This window comes from Solea solea, chromosome 1, assembly GCF_958295425.1.
Source record: "Solea solea chromosome 1, fSolSol10.1, whole genome shotgun sequence".
NCBI classification, from domain to species: domain Eukaryota; kingdom Metazoa; phylum Chordata; class Actinopteri; order Pleuronectiformes; family Soleidae; genus Solea; species Solea solea.
The window spans coordinates 1523852-1536651 of NC_081134.1; the positions used below are offsets into that span (position 1 = coordinate 1523852).

Sequence of the window (12800 nt, forward strand, 5' to 3'; positions counted from 1 at the left end):
TTTAGTCGTTGTTGGTTTGGTGTGTTTTAGAGCTCATTGTTACTATTACACAGCAACAGTTCAGTGACATTTTTATTTGTGTTTGGTAGAAAGCAAATACTGATACTGACATAATGGCATACAATAAATATGGGAAATGAACTCCATGGTTGCATAACAGTTGGCTGGTTGTCACCGGGACGCAGAGCTAGTGTTCAGTAGGGCGACAGCTGCAGGAAAGAAGCTTCCTCTGAACCTGCAGAGACCTGTAACGCCTCCCAGAGGAGAGTGGGGTGAACAGTCTGTGGTTGTCTGCCTCAGCTTGACGGCGTGTTGTCGCACTCACAGTGCTGTGTGAGTGAGAGGGGGCGTGGCTACAGTAGAGCAGCAAAAACCAATGTGTGCTTATTTGTGTTGGGTGTCCAACACCAATGCTGTTTAAGATGTCAAATGACAGTATTGCATTACATACACTAATGAATTCAGAAAGGTTCTAATTTATTGAAGTTACATATTAATGCCAAGATTGATATGGGAGTGGAAGATGCAGATCCAAGTTGGTATGTAGACATGGAGGAGGGATTTGTTATTACATGAAGAGGCAAACCATTCCTTCTCAACATGAGAACTGAAAGCTCTGCATCATTTTAGTTTCCAGTCATCACTACCAGGGTTACAGTCTCTCAAGGGGACCAGCCTCTGAATTCTCTGAACTCTCCTCTCCTGGGAAACACTGCTCTGTCGCTCCACACCCATCCACTGACGAAAAGAGAGGAGAGGGTACGACAGGAGCCACAATGACAGAATTAACATGTAGGAGGCAGGAATTTAAAAAGTGTCGGAGTGCAACTATCAGCATTGATGGCTTCAGCTTCACCATTGGTAAGACTCTTGATCTGTTTGTGTGTGTGTGTGTGCATGTGTGTGTGTGTGTGTGTGTGTGTGTGTGTGTGCATGTGTTTGACATAGAGGAAGAGAAGTAATGCTTTGAACTACCATGTTGCTTAATGGAGGACTTGTTTTTTTTATAATATAATATAATATAATATAATATAATATAGTATAATATAATATAATATAATATAATATAATATAATATAATATAATATAATAATACAGTTGGTGTAACAGAAGAGGGCAAGGGATAGGGCAGGATGAAGGCAGATTATCTGCTGTGGTGCCTCCTAAAGGGAGAAGCGTTTTTACGGGGGTGTAAAAATACTAGTAGTACTAAATACTAGTAAAAATACTAAAAATAGCACCTTGTAGCAGGTACTATTTTTAGTACCTGCTCAGGCGAGGTTCCAAAAGCATGCTGAGTAGTTAACTATGCGATGATTGGTCAGACTGCCGGCCACTGACCGGCCAGAGTGCCGTCACAGGAAGAGACGTCCCACACACAAATCAAGTCGAACAGCCGAACTGTAGATCAGTTAAAACTACTTAACGATCCTAAAAACGTGGCTTAATCTCCAACAACTACACTAACTTTACCTTTCATGTCCAGATTTGTGATAGGCAGCAGGCAGCTGTGTGATAATGAGTGATAAATAAACCTTCTCGAATCTTAAATCCTTTCTCCTTCTTAAGAGCAAGTACAGTAAGCAACGTGCTGTATATTTATCATTTATTTATTCAAGGCTCCAGAATATAAAGGGATAATGCTCAGTGTAGCGGTGTTATTAAGAGCTTGCATGTTTGTATGTACATCAATGGGGCGAGTTGGCACAGTATCTGTGCACAGATTGTAGTGGGCCAGTCTGGACCAACAAGTCCAGGACCAAATGTTTGTCCCAGTCCAGCCCTGATATAATATACACATTCACTGTATAGCACTGATTCTGATGAACTGATTCTAATGATTCCGTACACTGAAAACAACAGCTTTACAAGTCACTCGTCACTAGTTTGTGTGATGACCCCGCCCACGTTGAGGAGCTACTATATCACACTGTAATATAGGCTGATTGGCACAATAACACAATTCATTGACACAACTTTTCAACAAGAGATTTTGATGTATGTACAGTGCTTAACAAATGTGTTTGACCACCTGTCATAAAAAGGAGGAAACACAATTATTTTAGAAATCTTTCAAAATTTGCAAAAAAATTGTTATTGGTATTTATCTGGAGAGTAACAAACTGAATTCACCTTTTTATACACACATTTGAGCCGATTTACAGTGCATCAAATCAAAAAAAATTCTGTTCAGGAATACACATAAATAACTATAATTTGACATCTTAATCGAGAAATAATAATGTGTTTTACTAGTGTTGGGTTTTGTTGTAAAACCGTAAATTTGGAAATTCATCGAGAGCAATAGTAATAACATTTTTTAGCATTTAAAGTATCCTTTTAGTTTTTTTGGTTAATATGATGCAGTCTATATATAAAAATGAAATGAACAACATGAAGGTCATGTTGACAATGAGTTTGTTGTCAGTTGCTAAGGTGCTGAGCTCAGGGAGTGATTGTCACTAATAAAGTGGCCTCTTTCACATTAAGGTATACTCTCCAACCACTGTGTTCCTGTGTGTGTGTGTGTGTGTGTAAGTGGGTGACTTCAAGTGGTTATTAAGTTTCTTAACACAACACAGTTGCTATGACTGGTTGTTCAGGCTGCTGTAGAAACATAGTAGCCTCCACAAAGCGAAAATGTGCCTAAAGTACCTTTTAAAGGTCTTATTCTAAAGCAGTGGTCACCAAGAGATAAGTCTGAAAAGTAAAGTCGTCAACACTTTTATTTCTGGCCAAACAGCAAAGTATCTATTGTTCATTTTTTTATTTATTTAGTTTCTAATCATTTCATTGATTTCATCTGCTTTACACTGAATTCATTGGAATCTTTAGTGAATGTTAGTTTACAGTATGTGGGGATGTGTATGTGTGTGTTTCTTGTTTTTAATTAGGGCTCTATTTAAAAATATGTGACCCTGACCCAGACCGTCAAAAACAAAAAACTCTGGTTTATTAGCAATATACAAAACATAGAGCAGCAGTTATTTTAGGCTTAATTCGTTTATTTTTCCTTTTACTAATACACATGATTTAATCCATGTCTTTGTGTCTTCATGTTTTTTTGTTTATTTCTTGTCTCATGTGTCAAACTGTCTTTTCCTTAGATAATTTACCAACACCTTGTACATGTAATGTGGATCTGATGTACGTATGTGTAACCAGTAAGTTCATTCACTGACATTTTGAAAGTAATCATCACAAGTTTGCAAAAATAAAAATTGTAAAATAAATAAATAAACGGTTGCCGGTTCCCATCCCAGTTCAGGTCTTTCTTTGTGGAGTTTGCATGTCTTCGCCATGTGTGCATACTCTGGGTTCCTCCCACGAGTGCAAACACCTGTAGAGGTTGATTGGACACTATACATTGACTGTAGGTGTGAATGTGAGAATGAATGGTTGTTTATCTCTTTATCTCTTAGATCATAATATATAAGTCATTGTAATTCTACTTTAAACAGTTGCCAATAAGGCAGTGGAAGGCACCATCTGTCCACAAGCCCGCATTTCACGTAAGTACACCACAAATTTAGAATTTTTCAGTTCTGAAAATGTAACTGCACATGCATGCAAGAAAATTATGGAATTATGAAAATTGTATAGGCTCATGGTCCCAGAATGCACTATGCACCGCTGTCACAGCTGGCATCTCTGACCACAAAGGACTTCTGGTCAGCCTGCGCAGTGCTGAGGAGGTACTGGCTGATGAGCTGCCAATCCCTGATGCACCTGACGCCATGGAGAAGACTGCTCTCAGGTCTCATTTCACACAAAACGACACACACACACACACATTACACAAAACAACACATGTATAGAAACACATTTGCATGTGCAAAATGCATAAACTTCATGCTGACACACAGAAAAGTGTGAGAACAAGATTTTGTGTAATTTGAATTGTTTATTTTTACTTACTTATGCTAGACACATCTTATTATAGTCCCTCAAATGTGAGTATATGTGTTTAGGTTGGATATTACATGAAGAGAAATTCATTCCGTTCCATTTAAATCTTTAAAAATGGTAGTGACTCAAAGAAGGTGATTCTAGATACAAGCATCCTTGATAAGTGCAGCAGGATTCATACATGTGTGTAAAAAGATTTTAGTTTTTCTTCAACTACACTGTATATCCTGCATATACTATGCACTGATAAAACAGATACTGCCCCATTCAGTTGTAATGATGTTTATCTAGCGTACAGTAGATCCTTCTCGTGGCACTGGATGATGGATGATGTCAGTGTGGTGTTTGTTTATTGCAGGTTGCGATGTCTTGTAAAGCAGCTGGAGAGGGGGGAGGCATCTGTGCTGGATCTGAAGAAAAACCTGGAGAATGCTGCCTCAGTCCTTGAAAGTCTATACATTGAGGAAACCAGGCAAGGAGCTTCAGCTTCCGTAAATGTGTTATAGGTATATACTAAAGTGTAAGTACGTTTAAGTAAAGACACTGAAAGGAAAGTTCATTTTAAGAAACATCAAACAGAACTTTTACTTTGTGACCATCATCCACCTAAATGTATCCAGTTAGTTTATTTCAGTAACTCATATTGATTCTTTATCAGGTCTCATTTAGATGCTGTTGTCTCCTCACTATATACTGCCTCAATAAATGTGGGAATCACAAGTTTGTTTGCCTTTTAGTAAACCATAGTGTCTTTCAGGACCTAATACGAGCTGAATGTTACTGTCACTTTAAATCTCTTACTTGAGCACAGCATCTTTGCACTATTTAATACAGTTGTACAGTTTGCATTTACATATCACAGTTTCCCACTCAGGCATAGTTTTTATATGTATCAAAACTATGCCTTTTTTCATTTTGTGTTATCTATTTTTTTATGTACTTTTTTTAAATACTATTTCTTTTTGTATACTTTATTGCTGGTATTTTTGAGTGGACAGCAAAGTAAGAATTTCATTGTACAGGGAAACGTGTTTCTTTACTTTCTTTACATTTATGACATCATTCATTTATATGCAAATCTACCTGTAGAAGTTGAACAGTGAGTGAGTTTCTGTGAATCTGCCTCTTTCACAGGCGACTGTTGGATCAGGAGGATGAGCTCAGGGATATCCAGTCAGAATCTGTACCATCAGAAGTCCGGGACTGGCTGGCTTCCACTTTTACCCGTCAAAAGGGCCTGATTTTTCACTGCCATGAAGATAAGCCACGCTTCCGCAGCATTGTCCATGTAGTGCAGGCTGGAATCTTCGTAGAAAGGTTTGATTCTTTGATTCAATTTCATTTGGTCTGTTGTACAATTGTAATTACTGTGAAAAGCACAGTTTGCATGCACATGTGACAAATCTGAAGATATACCCAAATCAATGACAAGGAATGCAGATGCTTTCACACAGATGTGCTGCGTCCAGTTCTGTGCGTTACATTATGTTTAAAGCTTCTTAAAACTTGAATCAATGAAATCAGTTGATTTTGATTGATAACGTTACATAATTTCTAATTTGAGACAAACGGTCACAGTCTGTTTTCAATATAAAATACACATATAGATGCAAAAGTATTTGAGGTACAAAAGTGAGACATTTGAGTGGACTAATATATTATTAATGATGTACTGTTAGCTGCTTTTGACTTTGTATGGTGGTGTGTGTCTTTCTCTGGAACAGGATGTACAGACGAAACTCCATCATGGCTGGTTTCAGCTATCCGCCAAATGTCATCGCTGTGCTCAAGGTATACGTGTGATTGATATCATCAAACCCCAACTAGAAATTGGTAAAAAGAAAACCCAAATCCAAATACAAAGTTTATGGTTTGAAGACCCCCAATACTGTGATTTGGTGCATGCAGTGGCTTCTTCGTGATTTCAACAGAGCACACTTGTTCTGACAGTGTGAGTGCAAATACAGATCTTCTGCTCCCATCTAGGCCCAACATTGCAATATTACAACATTTCTCTGACACTTAGCATTGAAGAGCCAAACAGAACACACAGACACTTGTTCCATGAATGAATAGAGAGATGTGTGGGTCCGTTGTGTTGATATTCAGTCTCTGATAACATTTCTTCTCATGTCTGTGTTCCAGCATATAGATGTGTGGTCCTTTGATGTATTTGAACTGAATGATGCGAGTGGGGACCATGCTCTGAGATTTGTCTTCTGTGAAATACTCACCAGATACGACTTGATAAATCGTTTTAAGGTATGTCCACAAACCATTTCCACTGTTTTAATCATTCATTTCAGTCAGATATGTAATTGTTTATCATCATTACTGTTGGGTTTCAAAACCAGTTTACTATTAAAGGAGTCCCAGTCACATGATGTCATGTAGTGCGGGACGCACAATGATCCAAAGACACTGAACATTGTGTAATATGATCTTGGTGCATGAAGCTTCAAATAGAGGCAGAGTTTGTGTCTTTCACTGCTCGTGCTGAGGAGGCGGGAACTAGCTAGTTCATAGTTCACACACTATAGAATTTTGACTTATTTTCCATTACTCTCAGTCACTTTTGGACATACTACTCTGAAGTAATACCACCTTGTGTAGTCATTGTGTTGCATTGAAGCTCCAGATTTCGACAGTGGGAAAAAAATGTTTAAAATGGTATGTCTGGTTTAACTGTCTATTGAGAGTCAGGTAATGTTATATAAGTAATAATAAGATGAAAAATAATATTAAACAGGCTTTGTTTGTGTGTTGCCTTCATGATAGGTCCCGGTTTCTGCTCTCCTGTCATTTATGGACTCATTGGAAATGGGCTACAGTAAATATAAGAACCCCTACCACAACCTGATCCATGCTGCTGATGTCACTCAGACTATCCACTTCCTGCTACTCAACACGGGCATGGTGGTGCGTATGAATGTTTCACAGCTAAAGATTCATGTGTGAGAAACTCAAATAACCCTAAAAAACATTTTCCTCCGTGTGCTGGCTTCTAATAACTGCACTGCTGGCTGTTACCAATTCAGCACGATCAACAGATTTTCCACTGATGAGATCCACTCTGTGTCAAAATACTCTGTGTTTATACATTATTTTATTGAATACATTATTTTCTAAAGAGCTCTGTGTCAGGAGTGCGCACATAGGAGGGCGACGTGGTAGCAACGAGATGAAAATATCTCAACATTTTGGAATGCAGTGAGCTCGTCCAATGCATCTTTTGATATTAAGATCAAATGAGGACTAGTTAAGTTCTCTCTCTTGCTCTCTCTCAGCACTGGCTAACTGAGTTGGAGATATTTGCCATCATCTTTGCAGCTGCCATCCATGACTTTGAACACACAGGGACCACCAATAACTTCCATATTCAAACCAGGTAGTTTTCATCACACACAAGCACTGAAGAAATGTGTTTTTTGTTGAAATCCTCTTCACATCCAGCCATCGATAAATAAAGCGCCCTGAGAGAAAAGGACGTTTGGCTCGGACCAATGGAACGATACAGTCTCCACTCTAAAAACAAATGGACACATAGAGAATGCTGTGAGCAGGTTTTCATTGATGCTCGAATGATATATAATATCTTAATCACCTAGATCCCTTTATTTGATTTCTGTGCCTTTCCTTTGTGGTCAGGTTTTCCAACAGGCCCCAAACAGGCTTCTGAGGCTCAAGATGAAATGATGCACATGTTTATTACAGCGTGGAAAAGTCACACAGGCTTTTTTCCTTTCTTTTCACCATAGACAACTTTATTGATCAGGGCATGAAGAGGATTTCCACAAATGAGATGGTGTTGAGAAATAAACGATTATGTTTCATATCCTGTCCTCACCAGACACATTTATAAAAATGTTTATTTACTTCATTTTAAAAATGTGTGCTTGATGATGAATGCAGTTGTATGGGATTTGCAGATCAGACACAGCCATGTTGTACAATGACCGAGCTGTTCTAGAGAACCACCATGTCAGTGCAGCCTATCGCCTTCTTCAGGACGATAATGAAAAAAACATCTTCTCCAATCTTAACAAAGAGGACTGGAGGTGAGAGAAGACGCTCTCCATGCATTTATAGTTTGACTGACTATGAAAGAATAAACCTAAAGTTACAGTTGTAATAAATAAAAAAAAAGTAATGTCAATGATTAAATACCAACTTCATGTCTTGACCTAAAAGCTGACCGTAGCATTGCACATGCTCACAATGGCAATGTTGATACAATGATGTTTAGCAACTAACGTAGAATGCTTAACTATGAATTATGATCTCATATGGAACTGAATGAAAAGCGTTCTCAGTTTCTTTTTAAGATAATGGGAATATATTAAATATTAAATTATTGAATGAATGATATGAGATAATGAGATATATTTCTTTCTCGTTCATTCTTGTAGAGATCTGAGAACTTTGGTAGTGGAGATGGTGTTGGCCACTGATATGTCTTGCCACTTTCAGCAGATCAAATCCATGAAAAACCTCCTGCAGCAGCCTGAGGCGTGAGTGGTGGTTTTAACTTGTAACACAGTGTTGGTGTAACGTGTTTATGTGTATATAATGTTCATTTTCAAGATTGGCAACCATGTAGGTGTAACATGAAGTTCTTCAAATATGCACTCACTGTTTATACATGAGGCCCCTGGTCTGAGCTAGTGTGAGATTTAAATGTATGCTACCGCTAACATCCATATTGATAGCTCTCAGTCTTTGTTTGGAAATGAGTGACAATGATGCACACATAACTTTTTGTTTAGTTGACAGCAGAGCAGCAGTGATTGACTTTATTTGCAGGATTGACAAACCAAAGGCGTTATCTTTGCTGCTGCACACTGCTGACATCAGCCACCCTGCAAAAAGTTGGGAACTTCATCACCAGTGGACCACATCATTACTGGAGGAGTTCTTCAGACAGGTCAGTTGTAAACAATTCACAATATAGTACAGTAGGAGCCACTCAAAAGTTCCCGGTCCTTATGGTTATTCCCAAATGCTGGCCATGCAGATCGACTGCGGGGCATATTTTTAAATAGACCCCTAAGTTTCTAAAAACAAGAAACACACACATACAAACACAATGAATTTCAATGAATTCAGTGGAATGAACATCCCACAGTGTAAATTAACAATGACCTGCTGTTCAAGTGTAGACTATTTTACTTTACAGACTAATCTCTTGCATGAACTGTGAAATATATATTTTTGTAAAAGAGAGTGCAGTATATGAAAAACACGGGTTGGTCCACATGCAGCGGTTCTGTCTATGTCAGTGTGGCGGCTTCATTTAAATATTCCATTGCTTTTGCAAAATCAAAGTTGTCAAAGTAATTTTAAACCAATTTTTATTTTGAGAATGAATCCAAATCCTCCCGACGTGTGAGCGCACACCACTGTTACTGCTCTGCTCCACAAACGTTGTGGTTTTCTTGACTTTATTAACAATTTAAAAACTGTTACTTTATTAACAGTGCTGCTAGTGTTTTTGGATTCATAACATACAATATACTGTACCAGCCGTTTAGAAGAGAAGGATGGAATCCACGCTCAATGTCTGTGAACAAGAAATCACTGACAACAGCAGGGAGCTCTGAATTCCTCCTCCATTGTTTATCTACTGTTAACTCTAATAATGTTAAGTTGTCAATGCAAACAGCTTATTCCTGATGATATTTGACAATAACACTGAGTGATCGACTGTGGCTCTTTTTATTTACAATATTACCCGTAATACTTAGTGACTATTGGTGTGTTAAATACAATATGGTAAAGAAGATAATGGCATACTGTGTAAGTGAACCTGTTCTGTTTTCAGGGTGATAAAGAAGCAGAGCTGGGTCTACCTTTCTCCCCTCTATGTGACCGTACCTCAACAATGGTGGCACAGTCCCAGATTGGTGAGGTTCACTCATACAACCAATGCTCCTCTGTTTGAGATGAACTTCATTTTCAAGGTTAAAATGATAGTTCAGGCTCTTTGGGACTGTGGATGTATGAAGTTGGTACATAGTTGCTTACATTAGTAAGATCAAATATGTTTTTTTCCTTTGTTTATACTGGCCTGAGTGAAACACATTTACCAAACACGGCACCAGTAAATCAGCAGATCCCATGTCCTCTGTCAAATCTTTCTCACTCTCTGGGTTAAAATTAATGTTTTGAGCATGAGCAGGTCTTGGGTTTGACAAAGTAGAGGGATGTGTGCTTTTTGGCCCTCTCTTTTTACATTTATTTTATTTTTTTAACCAATTACACTCATACCCACTCGTGTTTTTATAATGTGTTTTTGTACGTATAAGTTTTCTTTCTTGGATATTTATAATTTAAGTTTTTATCACTTTGATTTTTGTCACTTTACTTTTGTGTGATATGATATCTCACGTTAGGGGAACCATGCCCTAATGTGTTGGCTTGTTTTTTTCCCCTCCAACATCACACTCCCCTACTGTTAAAAGATTTTGTTTATATGTGAAGCAATGGTATTTAAGTGTCATATTTACTAGAGTTAATCTGTACAAGAGTAATTCCTTGTCTGATGAGGAGCTAGGGAACCAGTTGAATCATGAAGGAAATGTACATTCTGATTTCAGTACAGTATACAGCTATATGAACTTTACTGAGTAAATATTGTTGGAGATGGTAGTAGATTCCAAAAAGTACACTCAACAAAAATACAAATGTGTATATCTGTCCCTGCAGGATTCATTGACTTCATCGTGGAGCCAACATTTACTGTATTGACTGAGATGATTGAGACAATTGTGACACCAGTTATTGAGGAGGTATCTCACTCTGGATTGGCCAGCTTCGACCACTCCAGGTGACCAGACACAAGGCTGATATAATGTTAGACTTTTTACATAAATGTTAAAAGTAATGTTGTTTTCCTAAAATTAGACACAACTGATAAAATTACAGTATTTATATTATTATATCCACAGCTTAAAAGTCTTCTTTACAGACACTTATGGGGGCTCAATTCATAAGGTACACCTTTCAACCTTTTAAGAGTGAGGCAACAGTGACAGAAATGTAATACAGAAGGCACAGCAGGCGGAAACATGTTCCTATAGTAAAAGTTACAATTTTCTGTCCAGAAAAACACTATAAATGCAGACCATTCATTTGTTAGCTTTCTTAGTTAGAACTAGTTATATGTGACCAGCCACGAGAAAACCAGCAACAAGTTGAGTGTAAAAAAAGAAGAAAAGTTCCCCTGTCACTACAGGTGTGCCCCAGGGGTCAGTACTGGGGCCTCTTCTCTCACGGATGACACCCAGCTCTATTTATCCAGCTCACCAAATTCCACACTGCCACCCCTCACCAACGGCTCCTCCGTCCGTTGATGTTTTAATGATCTGTCTTTGAAGAGCAGGATTTTTTTGGAGGTGTACAAATTCTGCTTCATCACTATATCTGATCATACCTGATAATTTGTTTAAAGTGATATTTCCATGAAACTAAATAGAAACAGGTAGATGAGCATTTTGCAGCCCTGAATCATGGTCATTAGACAAAAATGACAACAGCTACACGCTAAATAGTTATTTTGTGTAGTTCTACAGAAGAGGAAGCCACTTCGATGAGAGGTGAACTCTCTTCTACTAAACTCAAGCAAGTCCAGCTGCATGTATTTACAGTCCTGAGTCAAATAAATAGTTTAAATTAAACTGCAAAATATCTATTATTTTCCTGTTATGGTAAATAACCAAATGTGCAGTATGTCTTAATGTTTGTGTTGTGCATGTTAATTTGTCCACAGTATTAAGGGCTCTGAAGGAAAGGGTTCGAGTGTCAAAAATGCAGGCTCAGGGGCCAGTAGCTCCCTGACCACAGTTGACTTCAGGAGCTTCAAGGTCACATGGAACCAAGAGATTCATCGCAACAGGGAATTATGGAAGTCCATGGAAGTGAAAGGTAGACACGTCGACCTTTTACTATAGTTGGGAGACAATGTTATTGGCAATAATTTGATCAACCCCTGTTTGTCACAGTATTCATGCACAAAAGGATATGACAACCATTTCATCCCACCAGTCTTTTCTGAGTGGAAACTGAAATGTGGTTGCTAATTCAACTTTTTTTCTCTCTCTCTGCAGACCCTCAACCTGACTGCCCTTTGGTTCATTACTGTAAAAAACCTAGCTACTGTGCCAGGTCCTACCAGCTCATAAGGCCAAAGACCACTGAAAGGGGGCCCATTGATGCAAGGGAGAAGGCCAGGAGACTGCAGCACATCTCCCTGCATCACCGAAAGTGAAGGCGGTTAAGTTGCCTTCTATTACAACTGATTAATAATGATAAACAATAATTCCATAGATCAATGGTTCTTCTGTGTGGTTTTGCTCTTTTTATTTTTTTATTTTTTTATCAATGTGTCTGACTAGTGTGCAAACATGACACTTGTCCCAGTAACAAGAAAATATTACTTCTTTGTAATAAAACACAAAGGTGGCACTCACTGAATCAGTGTGAATCAAAATTGTGCTTCCCTTCACCAATTTGCATTTAGCTTTGTATTTCTAGAATAGTGATAGTATTTAGAAGAGTAGAAGAGGAAGAGGACACACACAATTGATCCATGCTGTCGCTGTTCTGGAGTAGTGAAAACTATTTTGAAGCTTGATTTACACACACCATCCCACCGATGCTCCATTGCAACCCACTTCACACACGTCTTGTTCGTTTGCCATATCGCTCGACAGATTGCCAGCTTGTTAAGGATGGGGAGGGGTGGAAGTTCCCGATTGATTTTGTCTTCAAATAAACAAATAAAACAAATTTTTTTTTAGTTAGCGTTGTTTTCATTTTCAAACTCAGGCTCAACATGTGACTGATGCTTGACACATCATTTTTGGTTTCTCTGAAAAGCATCGTTGTGTCTT

General features: G+C 38.2%; 1 protein-coding gene across 1 annotated transcript; it reads left to right on the forward strand.

The window, feature by feature from the left end:
• Positions 1-711: 711 nt before the first annotated feature.
• On the forward strand, positions 712-12570 carry pde1ca (phosphodiesterase 1C, calmodulin-dependent a). Its single transcript, XM_058626221.1, has 16 exons — positions 712-861; positions 3462-3512; positions 3604-3757; positions 4268-4381; positions 5044-5226; positions 5634-5700; positions 6055-6171; positions 6688-6828; positions 7197-7297; positions 7839-7967; positions 8319-8420; positions 8713-8833; positions 9731-9812; positions 10615-10735; positions 11678-11832; positions 12015-12570. The coding sequence occupies exons 1-16, from the start codon at positions 777-779 to the stop codon at positions 12173-12175; spliced, it is 1884 nt and encodes a 627-aa protein (XP_058482204.1). The 5' UTR covers positions 712-776; the 3' UTR covers positions 12176-12570.
• Positions 12571-12800: the final 230 nt, after the last annotated feature.

Bases quoted from the DNA above. Each gene is read 5' to 3' on its own strand.
- pde1ca (XM_058626221.1), top strand. From the start codon at position 777: ATGACAGAATTAACATGTAGGAGGCAGGAATTTAAAAAGTGTCGGAGT. The intron at 3,513-3,603 runs GTAAGTACACCA...AAAATTGTATAG, and splicing joins TCCACAAGCCCGCATTTCAC to GCTCATGGTCCCAGAATGCA. The intron at 7,968-8,318 runs GTGAGAGAAGAC...TCATTCTTGTAG, and splicing joins CTTAACAAAGAGGACTGGAG to AGATCTGAGAACTTTGGTAG.